The 21,251-nt window shown below is 38.7% G+C and overlaps 1 protein-coding gene across 7 annotated transcripts in view; it reads right to left on the bottom strand.

The window, feature by feature from the left end:
- scai (suppressor of cancer cell invasion) overlaps positions 1 to 21,251 on the bottom strand; it is a 66,433-nt gene that overhangs the window by 34,941 nt on the left and 10,241 nt on the right. For all 7 annotated transcript variants that reach the window (XM_060862964.1, XM_060862965.1, XM_060862966.1 and 4 more), the window contains 5 exons: positions 12,894 to 12,989; positions 12,343 to 12,429; positions 12,154 to 12,252; positions 870 to 966; positions 567 to 665 (listed from right to left, as the gene is read on the bottom strand). In XM_060862964.1, the coding sequence (XP_060718947.1) occupies positions 567 to 665; positions 870 to 966; positions 12,154 to 12,252; positions 12,343 to 12,429; positions 12,894 to 12,989 (478 nt within the window). The remainder of the gene's footprint in view (positions 1 to 566; positions 666 to 869; positions 967 to 12,153; positions 12,253 to 12,342; positions 12,430 to 12,893; positions 12,990 to 21,251) is intronic.

The following is a 21,251-nucleotide window of genomic DNA, read 5'->3' as shown; positions in this document are numbered from 1 at the left end:
CTGTGAGAGGGACAGTTTATGAATAGAGAGACTTAAAGGCAGTTGCCAACTAGAAAAAAATGGTAAGAAGTATTTGGTTTGCAAAACTGCATCTGATCAAGTCACATAAGTAATTGAACAACATCATTAAGACTGAAAAAACCGAGGTGGGTATGTTGTTGAGCTTGTTTTTTCAGCCATAAGTCCTGGAAAAATTGCATTTATTACTGAAACCTAAGCTGGGTTAACATTGAGACATACAACAAAACAATGATACCAAGCAATGATGTCTGGAATCCTACTTTTGAACTGTTTTTTTTTTTATAGTGATCTGGTTGAACCAGTTTGTCAGGTCGAGCTGAGTCATTTGAAAAATCTTGCATCTTAAATCAACACTGATCCAATCAAAGTTGCACTGGTGTTGCACTCTCCTGCATGTCCAAACCACTTTGCCTGGCCCACAGTGACCACTACCACACTCCATACACATCTTACTATATCTAAATGTAGATATTGAATGGATTTGTTTTCAATAAAAAAAGACTTCCTTGATAGAACCCTTTCCCATCCTGATCGTAAAGCCTTACCTCCACAAAAGCAGCAACCTCCTGCAGCACCAAGTTCCACTCTAACTGGTCCTCTGTGTTGAAGCGCTGTGTGTAGTCTTCAATCTCTTCAGAAAGCTCCTGCACAAACATTGAGCACTGTCTCATCTTTTGAGCTCTACCAACACTATTGATAATATGAGAAAAACAAGATGCAGATGATTAACTTAAATCCACAACAACTTGGATTGAAACTGCACTGTACTGAAGCTGCTAGAGAAAATGGCAAAAATGTCTATACATTTAAATGAGTATTTCTGAAATGGCACACTGTTTGGAAATTACCTTGACCAAAACTTTTACCAGGTCCATTTTGTTGAGGAGCAAACACACTACAATGAAGCGGGCATAATACCTCAACTTCTTCACCACCAACTCGGGCCTATGAGGAAAAGCAAGACGAGGTAAAGAGAAGTTAGGAAAGAAGGAAGGAGAAGTTGGTCAGGAGAAAGGGATTAAGGAAAAGTATGAGAGAAATATATGGGAGACAGTGGAAGGAAATGGGAAAAGAGGTTCAGAAGAGAGAATATAAAGAGACCAGAGAGACAGAGATGAGAGAATGAGAGAAGAGAAAGATGATAGCAAAAGGAATCACAAGGATAAACAAAGGGGTCAATAAGTAAGAAAGTCAAAAGTGTACACACAGTTTTCTTATTCTTTTTGAGAGACAGTACTTTTTTATTAGGTGGTGGAACTATTAGGAGATGGCTTAAGAATAAAGCTGGGGAACAGCTTTATTTTTAAAGCTGTTGTTTTGACTATATATTACAGCCAACATTTCTTGGTTCCCAAGAAGAACGAGGGCTATGACCAATTTTGGACCTGCATGCTCTGAATTGTACACTGAAACATACAAATACAAGTTTGAGATGTTAACGTTCAAGGTGTTTGGGTCACAGATCAGATTGTAGGACTGGTTTGTGGTGATTTTGCTTATTCTTACAAAGTGCATGGAGGCTGCTCTAGCATCGCTGCATCCCAGGCCATTCATCTACTCAATTACCCAGATGACTGGGTCATCTGGACATGAAAGCAGGGCACTGAGATGCCATGCTTTCCCTCATGAGGTCCCTAGAGTTTAGGCTCAACCAAGGGAAGTGGGTGCTTTCCACCTCTCTGAGAACCACCTTTTTGGGGATTGTTTGGGATTCAGCCATGATGCGAGCACATCTTTCTTCCATTTAGGGGGATTCCATCCTTTCTGCCATATGGGAAATCTCGCTAGACCAATGCTTGGCTCATGTAAATAGCAGCCAAAGCTATTCCTTTGGGTCTGCTACACGAGATCGTTTCAATTGATCGGATCAGAAGCATGGGTGGGAATATGCCTCCAGTTCCCAGGTCTTGCACAAACTGCATGCACAAACTGCAAACTGCACAAACATTTTGGAACATCCAAGAGAATCCCATACACAGCTTTTGTGCTGTAGAATGCAAATTTTCTGCCAGTATTTTCTGATAACATGCATTCATCTTGCCATCAATTTTTTCTAACTTTCCTGTTCCACTGGAGCTCACATAGCCCCAAAACATAAGAGGTCCATCACCATGCTTTACAGAGGTGATAGTGTATTTTTACCATACCTTGTTGACTTCTCTCCAAACATAGTTTTTATGGTTGTGAAAGTTGAAACCTTAAAACAACACCACTTATTTCCAGAATAGCCTACATTACTCTCAAAGTTGTTTATAGGTATTTCTTTGAGTCCCAAACAATTATTTTGGCAGTAGTGAGTGAAATCTTTCTTGGTCTACTTGATCGTAGCTTAGTATCAACAGAATATCTTATTTTCTACCTCTTTATCAGAGATTGAGCAGTACTGACTGGTATTTTCAAGTGTTGATATATCTTTTCATACCCTTTCCTGCTTTATAAAGTTCAACTGCCTTATTAGTCAGGTCCATTGGCAGTTCTTTGGTCTTCCCCATGGTGCAGTATCCAGCCAGTGCATCACCTCATGAGCAGAGAAACTTACTGCCAATTTATGCACAGACAATAATTACAATTCCAATGAGTCACAGGTGTGGAAACCTCCCTTTAATAGCCATTTAAACCTCTGTTTGTCAACCTGTGTGTTTACAATGTGGCCAAACATTCAAATTCACATTCAAACTTTTGATCAGGTCAATCCTTAGGTGATTTTAGTTATCATTAAAAATTCATTTTTAAAAAGGAGCCAAACAATGTGATTGTGATAATTAATGACTTCATATGACCACTATCCTTAAATAAGAATATTTTAATTAATATTATTTTGACATATCATTAATATCCTTAAAAATCAGTCATATTTTCCAAATAAAAGGGCAATGTTCAGTAATTTATTTCAGGGTATGAGAACAACTGTACATGCAGTCATTTGAAAAAATTAGGACACCCCATGAAAGCCTGTTTTTTTTAAATAGTTAAACATAAGCATTTGATATTCATTTAACCAACATTAGAAGAAAAACCAAAAACCAAAGAGAACCTTTTTAATTATCTAAATTTTAATTACAGCGGTGCCAACACCGCCTCACTTAAAGCACAAAAAACTGCTCTTCACCCCGAGAGTGGCGTTAATAATTCAGCACCATGGACAGCGCCGCTGAGTGCGGCTGCATGGCAGGACAGAGAAAAGCGTGCCAAACCCGGAGGAGCCAATCAGGAGTGGCCTCTAACTCCTCACGCTCCAGGAGTAGGCAAGCTAAAGAAGCCTGGCTAAGCCTTAGGAGAAGTAAGGGTTATAACATTGAATTTTGAACTAATGGGGGTTTTTCCTTCTGTCCCTGTTTCACCAGATTCTCCTGACTGACTGCAGCCAGATCCCTCTCCATCTGCCAGCCAAGCGCCGCTCCTGGGTTGACTGCTCACTCATCACCTTCCCTCATCCACGGGCACGGATCACGGCCCACTGACACTTCAGCTTCTCTCCTCTCTGCACTGCTGCCTTCACTTGTGACCTCTAATAAATGAGCTGTAAATTTTCCATCTGCTTCCTGCCTTGTTCTTGTGTCCCACCTTGCAGCACGAGACGTTACAGTAATCCCCCACATTTATTTAAAATTAATAAAATTACCTACAGGTTTATCACATCAGGTGCAAATTATTAGATCATTGTTAGAGAGCATTTTGAAGAAAGCTTCCTTATTTAAACCTCAGATATTTAGTTTAGTTTGCTCTTAATTTTTGATGTGAGAGGTATCACCATGGTGAGATCCAAAGAACTCCCTGACGTCTTCAGATAGAAGACTGTTAATACTTATTAGTCTGGTACCGGATATATAAAGATCAAAAAAGGATTTATTCAGCCATTGCACTGTCCAGAAAATCATTTGCAAGTAAACATTTAAAACAACTGCCAACATGGCCAGGTCAGGCCATTCAAGCAAATTTACCCCAAAAGCAGACTGCAAGACGCTTAAAGAAATCTCCAAAAATCCTAAAATATCATCAATGGGACCTACAGCAAGCTCTTGCTATAGTTGATGTCAAAGCGCATGAATCTACTGAAGTTTTCCAAAGAACACAGAGACAAAGGACAAGACTTCTGGAATGTGTTTTGGACAATTTAATTATTTGCAGACCATAAAAGAGGGCATGTTTGGTGTTTGGTCTGATGGTTTGGGGATGCTTTGCTGCAGAAGGACCTGGCTGGCTCAGCATCATAGAATCCAGTATGAATTTTACATTGTATCAGAAGGTGCTTGAGGAATGTGTGAGACCATCTGTCAAAAAATTTAAGCTGAAGCGGAATTTGACCTTTTAACATGACAATGACCCAAAACATACCAAAGTCAATATACGAAGGACTGGCTGAAAAATAATAAACAAAGAATACTGGAATGGCAAAGCCAATTCCCAGCTCTAAATCCTATTGAGATCCTGTGGGTTACTTGAAACGGATTGTGGACATGGAACAAACACGTGGTGCTATTTACGTGTTTAACGCTACTTTCCATATACTTTTCATACCAGAGACAGCAGTGTTCATGTATACAACCACCAGATGCTGTTAAAGCACAGTAATCATTCAACTACAAACCTGCATGATAATGTTCCTGAGAGACTCTGTGACCTCGGCTTGCTACAGAGACCAGGCCTCTTGTCGTTGGCATCGCCTGATGCCGGTGACCCGGAGAGGAGACGCCAGAAGCAGCCCTCGAGGAAGTGGGTCTCTGTGCAAGGCTAGGAACAAACCCAACCAGCCAGCTCCCCCGTCCATTCTACTTTCTAACATTTGCTCACCGGACAATAAACTGGACTACATCTGACTTGAGAAACAACATGGCATTTCAAAATGGCAGAAAATACATTTAACTTACAGTGGGAATTCACCTTGCTTTTCATTGTCGGAGTGTACATTCCACCTATCTCTAATGCTAAATAGCATTGGATTTAAATGGATTTTAATAATGCAAATCTCAAATCAGTGCTGCCTAAATTCCATCAGATATGTGGACTTTGCAATGCTGTTTACACAAACATCCATGGCATATATCATGCAGAGCCCCAGCCCCATTTCGGCTACTCGGTCCACATCTCTGTTATGCAAATTCCAGCATACAGGCTACTTGTCAGACCCTCTAAACCGGTTCTGAAGCAGGCAAAATCTTGGCCAGCAGGAGCAACCTCTGCTTTTCAGGACTGTTTTGAATGAATGAATGACTGAAACATGTTAATTGAAGCTGCAGCCAACTGCGATTCCATCAACTTGGAGGAGCACATGACATCAGTAACCAGCTACATCGCCAAGTGCATTAATGACATGACTGTCTCCAGACGCACCTTAGCAGTCATTCACGGCTTTTGGATGGAGCGTGTGGAGACAGTCATGTCATTAATGCACGTGCTGCAGAAATCTAGAGACTTCACCTTTAGAGCAGGGGAAAAGACAGCCTTAAGAACAGTAAGGGCCAAACTGTCCTGTGCTATCAGAGAGGCAAAGCATGCACATGCCCAGAGAATCCACAGCAACTTCCTGAACAGCAGAGACACCCAGCCCATGTGGCAGGGCATCCAGGTGATTATGAACTACAGGACAAATTCCCTGTCTGTGACAGTGATGCCTCCCTACACTCAGTTTGAGGCACAGAACAAGCCCATCCCTCCCCCAACAACCAGGACTGGATCCTGGACTTCCTGACTAGAAGACTTTGGTTAGTACGGATTGGGAACAGCATCTGCAGCACCACCACACTGGGGCTCCTCAGAGCTGTGTGCTCAGTCCACTGCTGTTCACTTTGCTGATTCACAACTGTGTAGCAACTGTGTAGTTCACTTTGCTGATTCACAACTGTGTAGCAACAGCTCAAACCACATCAAGTTCACGGATGACATGATCGTGGTGGGTCTCAACAGTAAGAACAATGAGTCAACCTACAGAGAGGAGGTCTCTGTCTGGTGTAGAGCCCACAACCTGTACCTGAACGTTGACAAAACTAAAGAAATATTTGTTGACTTCATGAGATCACCGAGCGACCACTCTCTGCTGGACCTTCCCTGGAAATTCCTTTGTGTCCATCTGGTGGAGAACTTCTCCTGGTCACTCAACACAATCTCCATCAGTAAGAAAGCCCAGCAGCGCTTCCTACGAAGCCTGAGGAAAGCCCATCTCCCTCCTCACCCTGACCAAGTTCTATAAAGGGACCATTGAGAGCATTCTGAGCAGCTGTATCACTATCTGGTTTAGGAGCTGACCGTGAAGTTGACAGTGAGGACAGCTGAGATGATCATTGGAGTGTCTCTTCTTTCCTCATGGACATAATACACACTGCATCCATTAAACTAACAGCATTGTGGATGACCCCACACACCCCTCGCACATACTCTTCACCCCAGCATTCGGGCTCTCACAATCAGACTGTGAAATAGTTTTTTTGTTTATGTAAACTAAACTGGACTGTACAAATCAATCACTCACCATTTTTGCACACCACATTTCTATACCTCATCTAACTACTGCTACTACATCAGTTTTTATATGTTTACAATTGCTCTATTTCCATAATGTACTATTTTGTATTGTCTGTTTGCACTGTCTTACAGTATATCTCACACTGTTGAACTTGGTTGCACAAGTTGCACTTTATGTGGCTAGGCTAAGCTATGTGTTGTTTTATGTAGCTTTATGTAGTTTTATGTAGCACCATGGTCCTGGAGAAACATTGTTTCATTTCAATGCGTTCTGTGTCAGCTATATATGGTTGAAATGACAATAAAGATTGTTGACTTTATGCTGTCATATTCTTTTAGCAGAGAAGGGGCTTCTTCCTTTCCATGTAAGCCATTAGTTTTTTATGTTGCTATGTGGTCATGAACACATACATTTAATGCACTTAAAGAGGCTTGCAGGTCACATTATGTGGATCTTGGGTATATATTACATTAAATTGTCTTCTAGGAAAACTGCCTTCAATTTTAAACAATCCTTCTCACTCTTCTCATGGTTAATTTTAAATTATTTGCAACAACAGTTCCTTCTCTGAAATCATAGCTGATGTCCTTTCTTCTTGGCATTCTTCTCAATTTATAGAGAAATTAATCTAAATCAGAGGGCCATCATCATTCTGCAAGACAACGAACCAAACCACCAACAAAACAAAGGACTACATTAGGGGAAAAAGAGGAAAAACTAATTAAACAGCAATCATCAAATCCAACTGAGCATGCATTTCACCTCCTTATGAAGAGACTGAAGGGAGAATTGCCCTAAAACAAAACAAAAAAAAAGGAATTTGCAGTACAAGTCTGGAAAACCATCCCAAAAATGTTGGTAGTTTGGTAATATCAGAGGGTTATCGGCTTGGGTCATACAAGCAAGGGATATGCAACCAACATTAAGTGTTAAGTTTTGCTCATCTAAAAAATTGGTGGTCTGCCACCAAAGATGTTCTAATTTGTTGATACTCTATCTTTTGTATATAAAACCTTTCTGTTCAAACACTTACAGAGTATAGAATTTGGTTTAACATAGACACACACAAACACACACAAAATTATTAATACTATACTAGAAGTCGTGGTGAGAAGTCGTGGGGAGAAGTCGTGGGGAGAAGTCGTGGGGAGAAGTTGGGGGGGAGAAGTCGTGGGGAGAAGTTGGGGGGGGGAAGTCATGGCCTAATGGTTAGAGAGTTTGACTCCTAACCCTAAGGTTGTGGGTTCGAATCTCGGGCCGGCCACGACTGAGGTGCCCTTGAGCAAGGCACCGACCCCCCCAACTGCTCCCCGGGTGCCGCAGCATAAATGGCTGCCCAGTACTCCGGGTGTGTGTTCATGGTGTGTGTGTGTTCACTGCTGTGTGTGTGCGCACTTTGGATGGGTTAAACGCAGAGAACGAATTCTGAGTATGGGTCACCGTACTTAGCCGTATGTCACGTCATTTCACTTCACTAGAATAATTTTGCAGTTCCAGAAATGCAAATACCTTGACCTGTTTGTCAAAGGCTTAGTTTCTGCTAGCTTCATATACTGTGTTTGTTCTGTATACCGATAAGGTATAAGGATATAGTGTCTTTTAGTGCAAGTAAAATATCTCTCACCATATGGATTGTTAAAGGACTGGCTCATCCTACACCTAAAAAACCTAAAAAAAGTTACGTTTAATCTTAGATAACACAATTAGAATGTAGCAAAATGATTATGGCTTATATTCATAATAAGTAATCAATACTAAGAAGTACTGATATTTAAATTGTCATTTTAATGCTTTTTCCTTCAGAATTTAATATATACAAGTAATTATTTATAATGTTTTTGGATGGAATTTTAATTTGTTAATGTATTTAGTGGTCAATCAAGTATTAGGTACACAAAAGTTAAGCTTTATGTGAGGATGAATACACTTGCACCCTTTTCAGTGGTGCATAATATATATTCCTTGAACATTTTGTTCTTATTATTTAAACCATTTATTCCCTCAACCCCAAATTCAGTCCAGATCATGCTATGATCTGGGGCCAGTTTGATCAAATAAACAAATGTATTTATGTAGATAGTGGTTTTATTTAATCTCATCCAGAGTCTATATTCATTTTATGTTGAACAAATCTGTCTTTAGTAAGAGGTAGCTTTTTGAAGGTTTTAGGAAACTTTTAAGGGAAGTTTCAGAGGGTGCACATATGCATACACTGACACTGATTTTATTTTTTTACAAACCATTAGCTCCATTTCTAAATGATAAAAGGTATAAATTACAAGCACTTTCCTTGATCTGCTACTTCCCAATCTCTCATTTTAATATTGCCCATTCAAGTGACCAAAGAAGGGTATTTAGTATCATCTTCAAAGTTCAAACAAATAGTCACTCTATAGTCACTTGTCCATCTCAGGGAATGCTCTGAAAATGAACCGTATTATGATTTTTTTTGTCATATGTCAAACTCCAAGATTACAAAGGCCTTCATTTGAAATTCCATTAAATTTGACAAAGAGGGATTTTATTGTACAATGGTCAAATCATACAGAATGAAATGTGTGTTGTGTGTTAGAGACAGAAAGAAGGTGCATAAACTCAGAGTTGTGTTTATTTGGGCATATCCAAAAATCTTAATCGTATTTTAAGTACTGGTCAAAACAGGTAGAACATGAAGAAATCATAATCAATAATGAATAAATAAAAAACAGTCATGGGTCAGGAAGTAACACAGAAAAAATGAGACACAGTTAAACAAGGAAACAATGGTTCAGACAGAGACATAAAATGCATGATAAGACCACATACTCTTAATTCAAAACACAATGCACGTGGCCAGGCACAAACATGCGATGTAAACAAAACCTAAAATATAAAAGCTCTGTTTGTGCCCAGAGCTACGACACAAGCCAAGAGCTATAGCCCACACCAAGAGCTCTTCTTTACTATAGTGTTGAATATGCTGTTGTCTCCACTTCTGCTCTTTCAATGGCTATTTATATAAAACTAAACTATTTTTCACAGTGTTTAAATAAAATCTTTTTTTTTCCAACTCCAGAATGGGCAAATCAATAATCACATTCACTCCTGGTGATTTGAGCTACAGTATTATATATGATCACAGCATCAAGGCAATAGTGCTCACAACTAGCAGAGAAATAGTTTATAGAACAACACCCCTGTTATGTAAAATCATGCAAGATATTTTTCCATGCTTAATGTAATATAGCTTCTACCAAATAAAGTTTTAGGAAACAGATCAAAGGAAAATAGTAAACAATAACGTAGTTGCACAGCCTTCCTTTATTCCTCCATTCCCATAACAAATTGATCCATGTCTTTTCACTTGAGAGGTGCTGTTCTGTGCACAGCGAGTCAAGCCATTCCACACATTTTATAGTAAATTAGATTAGATCTATGTTCTAACTGTATGATTTCAAAGCATTGACATTCTTCTCTACATCTGTGCTCAGCTGTCAAAGAAAGATTTGCAGGTTTTTTGCAAAAATAGTGGTATTTACAGCTATCAACGAGTCCCTCGGCCACCCATCAGCCACCACATTCAATCAATATGCATATGGTCTTGTTTTTGCCAAAAAATCTATCTTTTAGAATTATCCTTAAAACAATCTACATTGTCTCAGAATGAAAAATACAACTTTACTGTAGTAAATTACAAAGAATTTTGTAACCATCAAGGAGCAACCAGTACTTGCTAGTTATTTCAGCCGATAACTATGTTAACGTAGGTGTCTAGGCAGCCTCCGTGATAATTTTTCATCTTGTCCATTCATCTAATTTGGAGGGATAGCCTGTTCTTGAAAATGACATTGTTCTGGGTAATTTCATTGTGGTGCCCCCATTTTCCCCACTTGCCTATGACAGGCTTTATGATGTTCCATTATACATCTACTGTTTGGAAATAACAGCTGATCGTATTTTTGAGATTAATACAAATTGATTGCTATATAATGTTAAAGGTAATAAAAATGCCTTCTTGATAAAAGGTCAGAATGGCCAGGCTTGTTTAAGCTGACACGAAGGTTATGGTAAATAAACACTATACAGCTATGGTGAGAAATAAAAGAATTTCATAATGCACAGCATGCCAATACTTGACTATCTTACAAGAGCAGAAAAGGAGTCTGAGGCTACAGTGGACAGAGTCACCAAAAGTGGTGTTCATAATAAAGTAGGGCTGGGCGATAAGACAATAACGATATGTATCGCGATAGACACATGATCGATAGCGATATAAAATGTGCTCGATACGATGTTCGATATTTTTTATTCTTCGTCGGAAGAAAACAGAGGTTGCGAAGCAAGTTTGGTTGCATTAACAAAGGCACTCACTCTCTGGTAACCTAGCAACTTGGGGATTAACACTCTAACAGCCAATCATGTAACAGTATCATGTTTGGTTGCGCCATATCGTTGTCTCGTGCTGGATTCCTCTTCAGTAACCGGCGACCGATGAGCAGAAAATGAGCCGCAGCGAGAGAGAAAATTGTAAATAAAAGAGGAAAAGTCAGCACGCCAGTATGGCAGTTTTTTGGATATTATAACTAGGGCTGAAACGATTCCTCGAGTAACTCGATTACAAAAATTGTTCGAGGCAAATTCCTCTGCCTCAAAGCCTCTTTTAATTCATTTTAAAGCTCACGTCACGTTCTTGTGCAATTATTTTATGTGTGTATGTGCGCGCGCCTGTGTGTGTGCAAAGTCTGTGAGGAGTAAGCGGTCTTTTGATTTGAGGGCGCATGCGGGCTGCAAAATGTAAGGGCGCCATAACAATGTCAAAGAGAAGAAAAAAACAGGAGAAAACAACAGAAAATGTCCAAGGTTTGGGACACTATCAGAGCGTCTGTTTTCAGCATGAGGAAACATTTCTTCAAAGCCCAGGGCAAGCCTCAGTTCTGAGCATGTTGATATGTTTACCTTTTTTCGTTGCAATCACATGTTCCTTTAAAGACTTTTAAAGCACACATGTTGAGAGAGAGAGACTTTTATATTCTGATTAATATATTTTATATATATGCTTAAAAAACACTGCACATATTTTAAAACACTTTATTCACCAGAAGGTGAACAGCTAGTGAACTTCCTAGCACTAAACTTGCACTAAATTCTCAGGTTTCTCTATGTTTATATTTAACACTTTGCACTATTTTATTATACTTTATTAAGCATTTCTTACATTTTCTTTCATTTTGCACCTTAAATGTTAAAAGATAATTGTTAAGTGTTCATTGTGACTTTAGACTTATGTTTACATTATAATTATTTGAGTTTTCCTGGTTGTTGACATTTCTGTCTTAATAACTGAAGGGATTACGATAAGAGGAAGGTTAAGCTTAAAATAAAAATGTTTAAATGTAATATTTTTCTCCTGGTCCTTATTTTAAATGGGCCATAAAAAAGTTCAATAATTATCTATATCGACCGATATGAAACACTGATATCGTGATACAGTTTTCGGCCATATCGCCCAGCATAATAAAGTGGATGATAAATAATGATTTCTCTGAAAATGTGCAAGAATATACAAGTGTGCATGAACATCAACCTCAAAGGAGGTGTTAATATAAAGCTGATAATATAAATAAATATATAATGAATAAATTGAATGTATTCCATTTTAGGCATGATTGTTCTTTTAACAAGTCCATTCTCACCTGTCCTCCTTGTTGACCTGGTAGTAATATGATCGCTGGCGGATGGCTGAGTAGAAGGAAAATGCTTCATTTAAGTAGCTGGTTTCTGAGGTACGGAGACTGAATAAGGAGAGCATGAGAAATACACTCATTAGAGCAATCCGAGATCCTACAATGAACAAACCAAAGCTTTTAGGAAGCCAGCCTTACTAGTAATGGTAGTAGAGCTGGCCGATTTTGGAGGCCACCTCACCAATCTGCCACCTCTTGAGCCCGTATCGATTGTCCAGCACCTGTCTGTTCTCCCCATTTATCACACAACACACACCACATACCCTCTGAGAGCACATTTTTATTTATCTTTTATTGAGGGTGCATCTTTGTTAATATAACAATAAATGTGTCAATGAAAGAATCTTGACTATCAATTAGAACTATTCTATATAACTTATTCTATATGAAGCCAATATGGAAAGAACTGTGTATGAGCTCAGCTGGTTATGTCACTAAATAAGTGCTACAGATTTGCTCAAATTACAACAGTAGAAGATGAAATGGTATCAGTAAAAGTTGCAAAGCAGAACCTATGTGCTATGTGGTTCCTAGTTTGTTAATTTGCTGCTAGTTTGCTTTTTGCCAAAAGACATATATGTTATCATGAGTGTAATGTCTGGGTTTAATGATCAGAAAGTATTTGTTGCACAACATCAGTATATTATTTTATTCTGTATAATTATTATTATTTGTAATTAATGGATAACCTGTGCTGTTGCTGAAACTTCCAAAGTTTGGTGTAGACATCAAAGGTACGGCCAAAATAGGACTGCCACTGCTTGTGTCCATACTGAGGGAGATCTCTACAAAAAATATAAATAAATAAAAATATGAGAATGACTGTCAATCACATATATTTACAGTTAAATTGATAAATGTATTAATATAGCATAAAAAAATTACCACATTTGCACACCTTTTCCCCAATGTTTGCACAGAACTTGCTTGCATCTGCACTACCCACTCACTGCTGTGCCTTATAGACAACGCTACTACATAAGTTTTTAACTTACATGGGTCAACATTTTAAACTATACAGACTTGAGAACAATGTCTTTTGCTTACAGATTAACTGCTGAGAATTAGTTTGAGTGGGTGGGTGATTGGTTTACTCTTTGTGATAATCTTGTTATTCTGTACGTTTCTACCGAATGCTCGAATTTCCCTCTGTATCAATAAAGTCTTGTAACGATGGTGCCCCTGAGTTGTATTTGAAATGTATTTGTTTATTTTAAGTTTGGGCACCAGGCAGGGTTAGACACCTGTCAATTTTAATAAATTCCAGATAGCTCTGTAAAAGCTACCAGTCACAAAACTCAGGAAACTTTACTCAGGTTCTACCTTGAATTTTAATTTTTCAAACAGAACATCCATCAAAATAGACCCTACATAACTTTACAGTTTTTAATATTCATCCACAACCAAACATTAAAAAAGAGGAAGGAAAAACAACAAACAAAAAAAAAGAAAACATTCACAATTAAATAAAAGGGTCTAATGGATTGAATTGTTCCTGTGTTTATGTGTGTGTGTGTGTGTGTGTGTATATATATATATATATAATATATATATATATTTATATATATATAAATAAATAAACACATATAAAACCACACACACACAAACGTGTGTGTGTATTATATATAGATTATTTAGTGGAATGTAATCCGGCACCACTATTAATGCGCTAAAATTGTCTTGACTTCTTATTGATACGTCATTAAGAAGTCAAGGCAGTAAACCATGAAAAAACAAACAATAAAGAAGTGAAATTGGAAGCAAAAATGGTTTATGAATTAATTTTCCCTCTTTTGTTTATTTTTTGCCTTTGGTTGTCTTGCACAAACTGCACCTTTGACATCTCCCCAAAGTGGCTCAATGATATTGAGGTCAGGAGTCTGTGATGGCCACTTCAGAACCTTCAGCTTTTTTTTTTGCTGTAGCTATTGGAGGCCCAATCTTGCCTTGTGCTTTGGATCATTGTCATGTTGGACCATTCAAAAGCATCCTATGCGCAGCTTTTGTGCTGTATAATGCAAATTGTCTGCCAGTATTTTCTGATAACATGCATTCATCTTGCCATCAATTTTTACTAAAATCCCTGTGCCACTGCAGCTCACACAGCCAAAACATAAGAGGTCCACCACCATGATTTACAGTGAGAATGATGTACTTTTCACTATAGGCCTTGTTCACTACTCTCCAAACATAGCGTTTATGGTTGTGACTATAAAGTTAAATTTTGGTCTCATCACTCCAAATGACTCTGCACCAGAAGCTGTGAAGCTTGTGGCATGGGCGTAGAAATGACTTTCTCTTGGAAACTCGACCATGCGGGTCAGTACCTCCTTATTGTGCTCCTTGAAACAACACCACCACTTTTTTCCAGAGCAGTCTGTATTTCTTTCAAAGTTGTTTATGGGTTTTTAATTTGCATCCTGAACAATACTTCTGTAAGTAGTGGGTGAAATCTTTCTTGTTCTACCTGACCGTGTCTAGTTTCAATCGGAACCTCTTATTTTCAACATCTTTATCAGAGTTTGAACAGTAATGACTGGCATTTTCAAGTGTTGAGATATCACTTCATACACTTTTCCTGCTTTAAGTTCAACTACATTATTACACAGTTCCATTGGCAGTTCTTTTGTCTTCCCCATGGTGCAGCATTCGGCCAAGTCAGTGCATCACTTCATGAGCTGAGAATCTCACTGACTATTTATGCACTAATTACAATGACAATGAGTCACAGGTGTGGATACTTTCATAGCCATTCTGGCCGTCAGCCTGTGTGTTTATAATGTGGCCAAACATTCAAGGATATGTAAACTTTTGATCAGGGTTGTTTAGTTGATTTCAGTCATAATTAGGTTCTAAAAAGGAGTCAAACAACTATGTGATAATTAATGATTTCACGTAACCACTATCCGTGAATAGGAAAAAATATTTTGCATTATCAGTCATATTTTCCTAATAAATGGCATTGCTTAACAATTTCTTTCAGGGTATGCAATCTTTTGAGCACAACTTTAAGATTCACTGTCCCCTTGCTCTTCTGCATCTACTTGCTCACTCTTGGTCACAGGTCACACCTTTATTCCCTTGGTCACTACATTTGGCATCATTATCCTCCTCTCTTAATTTATCCATTCTTTTCTTTTTTTACCTCTTTCTAGGGTGAACACAAAGTTGGTTTTACAACACACATTGGTGGTAGATGCAGGCACACACATCAAGGTCATATGAGGGAGAATGAAGGAGAACTCACTGGTCCCTCTTAAACAATCCATGCTTATATGCTTACATTCACACACAACTGCTCATCTCCGTTTTCTTATTTACAAAAATGTTTCAGAACACGGTTACCATGTATACCTAAATGCTCAGTTAAAAGATATATTTTAGGCAAGACAGCATGGATGTCTAATGTTGGCTTCATTCATTACTCTCTATATGCCTTCTATCAACAGTGCAATATAAAAGTAGTAAAAACATGTGCCTGCTGGGTAAAGGGGAGTATCATTTCATTTCAATTAATTTTTTTACTTAACCATCCAACCAACCATAAGTCTATAGTTAAAGTGCAATTCTAAACAGTATAGTCAATTTAGATTTGCTATTAAAGAAGAAAAAGCAATAGCAATCAGTTTTATTCAACTATAGCAACTGAGGCAATTGAGTGAATTTACATTTGTGGTCTTTTTTTTGTTTTGTTTTGAGAGCGATAATAACAGAAATGTATAAAAATTAATCGATTTTTTTTAATTGCATGCAAATGTTGCATTTTCTACTGTATTAGTTTGACAATTATTCACAAATAATTTTATGTGAATCTGTTAATGAATCCTAATGCTAGAAAGAGCTGGTTTTACTAGTTATATTACATTCACATTGAAAAAATGAATGATTTTAAGATTGATGTGCCCAGTATGGATTAAAAACACTTACTGTATGAAAATGGGATTGAATACAAATCAGCTTAATGTGACTTGACCAGTGTGATTGCCTTTAAGCCACTGTTGTACAGAGAAAGTCTTTAAGCTATATGTTAACCAATGCAACCTGAAGTTTATTTAGTTAAGGTGTGAAGTTTAGTTTGCAAGACTGATGAGATTTAGTGTTTTTTATTTTACAGGCCAAAGTGTTCCCATATGCCATCATGCTCACAAACAGATTTGGCACCTTGTCATATTGGGTGAATCAGTGTTTTTCTAATTTCAAAGGAAGCAAAAAGGACAATCCCAGAATCTAACCAAGACTGCATTTTAACTGAAACTTTAGAAATAGATGGCATTTAAAAACCATCTACATACTTGTTTATGGACTTTCAAGTGGTCACCACCAAATCTGAGTAGTGTAATGCAATTAACAATTAAACCTACATTTACAATTACCAGTACAATTAAATATAACAAACAAGTGTAGTTCAATACATCTTAAATTTGTGGACTATAAAGTACTGTGCAAAAAACTGCTGTTAATGCCTACAAACATAAGAAAATTAAATGTTTCTTACAGAAAAATACTATAAAGAGCATTAAATAATAAACAAAACAAAGTGAACATTTGGTATGGCAAACCTTTGCTTTTAAAAATAAAATTTAAATTTGATAAATACTATATAATTTAAGTCAACTTAAGAAAAAAATAAAGAAACAGGTTTGGTCTCAGATTATAAGGAAATTAGCTAGCATATGTCCTTTTCTTTTAGACCAATTGAGACCATTTTTTGGCTTAGGACCACTAGCTAATGTACCAGTGAGATGTGAGCATTTTTTACATTTTAACCAGTGGTCTGAGAAGAAATTTTTTGCATAGCCTCAGAGCAGGACAAGTTTTCTGTCCATGCACAACATCATTGCAGAGACACAGCCTAAATTTCTGTTTGCTGTTTTTTGCTGGCCCATTACCGGCAAACTGTTGAAGTAAACCATTAGATGGCAACATTTACATATCTCATGTTATTGTAACTTAACCTGTAAGTGTTGCGGTCATGAAATGTATTGTTAACGTGATTAAATTTGGTGACGATGGTACAAAGAAATCCAGGGCTCCTGGCTTTCAAATTTTATTCAAATGGTTCAAAGTTTAATACCATAAAAATAGGCCCAAATTTCACCCAATAATGGTGCTAGTGTTGGCACACTTGGCCCAAATTTGGTCAGAAGGTTACTCCAGTGAACCACAATTCACATTTTTTACAAGCAGTTCTATGGGATGCCACAGACACCCTAGCCAGAAGAAGGAGAAGAAGGAGAAGGAGAAGAAGAAGAAGAAGAAGAAGAAGAAAGTTGCCAGCACACCTTCACTGCTTGGCCACCAAATTCAATGTGAACCTCCCCAAGGTCCTAGAAAAAGTTGAAGCACAGCTGTCATGCTCATAACTACACAAAAATAACATTTATGAAATCTACCAAGATTTAGCTGTTATCATTGAGAAAGCCCTGATTAAAGTGGAAATGGCCTACTACTGGCCTCTAATTAGAGTTGTCATTTTAGTTGCCTACTTCATTCCAAAAATAGCAAAAGCGTGTAATATACTATTTCAAGGATCTTTCCCTACTACGTTTTTCTCAACATTACAACCCCCCCTGAGACTTTTAAGTCTCACATCATTAACTACTAATTTACTTTTCTCCTTCTGTCAGCAATACAACTCTATATGTTAGGTTAATCGTATAGCACCTTTCTATCGTACATTTTATTGTACTGTGTCACAGGATGCAGGTGCAGACAAAGGTTGTTGCTGCCATTGCACAATAGCAGGGTGGCATACCCTTTTCAACATTATCTAGAGCTGTGCTGAAGTATGCATTAATACAGGAGCCCTTTCTTTCAGATATGTACAAATGGAATGGTTTGCTGTAATCTGAACTTCGGCCATTGTGGTTTTCAATAAGTCAAACATGGCCTGTCCCTCTGCAGTCTAGGTTAATGGAGCATTTATTTGTCTGGTCTGCGGTTTTTTATCATATCTCTATGTGGTTGTACTTTAAGCATGAAATCACATATCCACGCTCTACTAAATCTTGCCATGCCCAAAAATTACAGCATCTGGTGCTCAGTTTGAGGTTGCATTGCTTTATGGATAGCCTAGATATTTTCCACGTTGTCCCCTCCAGAACTTGTTCCAGGTATTCTACTTTCCTCTGGCAAAACTGCAATTTCTCTTTGCTCACCTTGTGCCCATTTAATGCCAGCTAAACATTGCATGTTTGTCTTGCTACAGATCCATAGGTTTTCGGCGTATATACTGTAAGTTGTCGGCATGTAATTTGTAACTTGTCCAAGTTGCTCACCAACACTTGACTGCTGATTCAGAGCCAGAGCCTAATTTAAAAGTCTTTTTCGACACCCAAAGCACCGTCTCTAAAACAGGAAAAGTGGTTCTTAAATAGCACCAAAACATTGCTGGTCTAGACTTAAGAGCCACTTGCATCAGGGGCTGTGGGCAGGGTTACTGTTAGCAACTTTGATAATGTACCTTAAGTATACCAATGTTTACTACAGTTTTACTTTACGCAATATGATCAATTATTAGCACACATGATAGTAGGTAGCTACATGCTAAGGCTAATTTTTTTCCGTGTTAATGATAAAATAATGTTATGTACTTTCTCGATTGCAACCTCCATTTATACAAATTACATCGAGCTGCAGGTACATGTTGGATGCCAATGTAGGTTCGCAAAGTGATGAGCATTAACAGTAAAGCAACATCTTCCATTGTTGATGATGTGTTTGTGTTTTCCCCTGCTGCGCTAACGTTACTGGGAAAGATGACACGTATACAGTGACGTAAGACTTGGCTCTGTGATGGCTCTCTACTCCATGGAAAGGCAAACCGGTTCTTAGAAAGCTCGCCAGTGGAACCAACTTTGAACCAGCACCAGCACTAGCTCTGAACCAGCACTCGGTTCTTTCTGGTGGAAAGGGGGCAATAGTACCCCTGTAGGCAATCTAGTGTAGTTATACTGTTGTCCTCCAAAGTTGAATGCAAACAGAGGTTGGGAATCTGGATGCAGTGGTATACTGAAAAACACTGAGCGCAGATCTACCCACTGTGTACCACTCTGTTCCCTCTGGGACATTGGAGAGCATTGTGTGCTTGTCAAGGACCACCAGAGTTTCTGCCACCACTACCTGATTGACTGGTAATAAATCATAGACCAAACACCATTTATCTAAGTTAGGCTTTCTGACTGGAATGATTAGTGTTGCACTGGCTTCTGGGTGGAATCAAGACTCCCGATACCACCTACTGCCTGTTGTGACCATGGGAATTGTCTCTGATATGGCAACTGAATATCTGGCTTCATCTATATCTTCACTAGCCCTGCTGGTTTTACCGGTCCTACATAATATTTGTCCACAGCTGTTCTGATACCTTCGCTAATGCTTCCTCTATCCCTATCCTCACCTTTTGTCTGTTGACTCCTTAGTATGTGGGTTGATACCATCCATTCTACTGTCACCTTGTTTTTTTTAAGATATTTCCCATCTTCTGATATTTTTACGTTTGAATTTCCTACTGCTGTCCACCCTTTTACCGGATTTGCTGCCTTTACATTTGGCCCTACATCTCTTTTTTCAAAATCTCATCCTGATTACCAGAGTTACATGAGGAGCAGTATTATACACCTGGTACCAGTTTTATTTTATATATTTATTGCTTTACTGGCAATGGAGCCTTCTTTTCCTATGCTGCTAAACATTGCCCCAGTATCATTCAGGAATGGTGCCTGTACCCTGAATCTGATTACTACCATTGTCGTTGGTTAGCGCACTGCACCAACTCCCCCTCAGGCTTTTCTGGGCTCCCTCCAGATGGTATTGGGGCTTGGCAGCCTGGGCCCATCCACTGTCCTGCCCAATTTCCTTGTCCCTTTGGGCTTTGTGCCTCCCATAAGTCCTCTTGAGCATTGTATTGTAGGTGTGGGCAGTCACACCTCATGTGTCTGGAATCACTACAGTTCCAACAGCCTCCTTCACATACTCCTGTCATACAAGGGTTCCTTATCGTGCGTGCTCTCTGGAATCCACCTCTGCCTTGGCCCCCACCTTGTCCCCATCCACGCTGTTGAGGGGTACTGAGGTCTGGCAAGATATCTCACCATTCCTGGTGGGCTCTAGATCATCACTGGAGCTTGAGGATGTGGTGGCATCATTGGTTTGCGGATTCATCATTGGTGCTGCTTCCTGTGTCCCTGTCTGCATCACTATCACTACTACTTATTTGGCAGCATTTTCCCTCTCCTGGCTGGGCGGCTGGGAGGGACAACTTCCAGGCCATGACTTGTCAATAACAAACACCTTGTTAGAATAGATATTTTCTACTACCTGTACTGTAATTGCCACCACATCACTTTGGGCCAGAGGTCAGTGATCAGATGTGAGATTGTATCATTAGACATGAGGTAATGTGTTTTGGCAAACTGTTCCGAAATCAGGGAAAGTACTTCATTAACCCTCCCAATAGACCTCCAATTAGAAAATAAAAGCTGAACCATCTTGTGGTTTGGCTGAGGTTAATCTGGTATTTTGAAACATTCATAGTGGCAAGGCTACAGGGGTGGAAGAGAGTCAGGACTAGACAAAGTTGGTTTTGTGTTACTAAGCCAAGCTTCAATGTAGCATGTGATATCTGAAGCAGTCCCTCTGAATGGGCAAACTGAAATGCTGGTCCTTATTTTTGATTTTTAATAGACCTGAACGGAATGTGTTCCAGTTATAGTCAAAACTAGAATGCAAGAAAAACAGTGTAGGTTCTGCCCAGAACATTTAACATTTTACATTTGATTCTGCCCAGATCATGTTTTCACTCTGGCACACCTTGTTGTGGTCTCCTGGGACCATATTAAATTCACTCATGGAAGTTAGAGAATGTGCTTTAACATTTGTCACAAGAGGTACTGTAGGAGTATAGATGAGTTATGCAGTATGGATAACATGACACACAAAATGATACACAAAATGATAAGTGTAAGCACCTGACTATGACAGGTACTGCGTGGCATACGTATATAAAGCAGTGCAACAAGGGAAAACAAGTGACAGGTGAAAACAAT

This window comes from Tachysurus vachellii, chromosome 26, assembly GCF_030014155.1.
Source record: "Tachysurus vachellii isolate PV-2020 chromosome 26, HZAU_Pvac_v1, whole genome shotgun sequence".
In the NCBI taxonomy this organism is placed as follows: domain Eukaryota; kingdom Metazoa; phylum Chordata; class Actinopteri; order Siluriformes; family Bagridae; genus Tachysurus; species Tachysurus vachellii.
The sequence above is the reverse complement of the archived record's forward strand: the minus strand, read 5'-3'. Positions and strand labels throughout refer to the sequence as shown.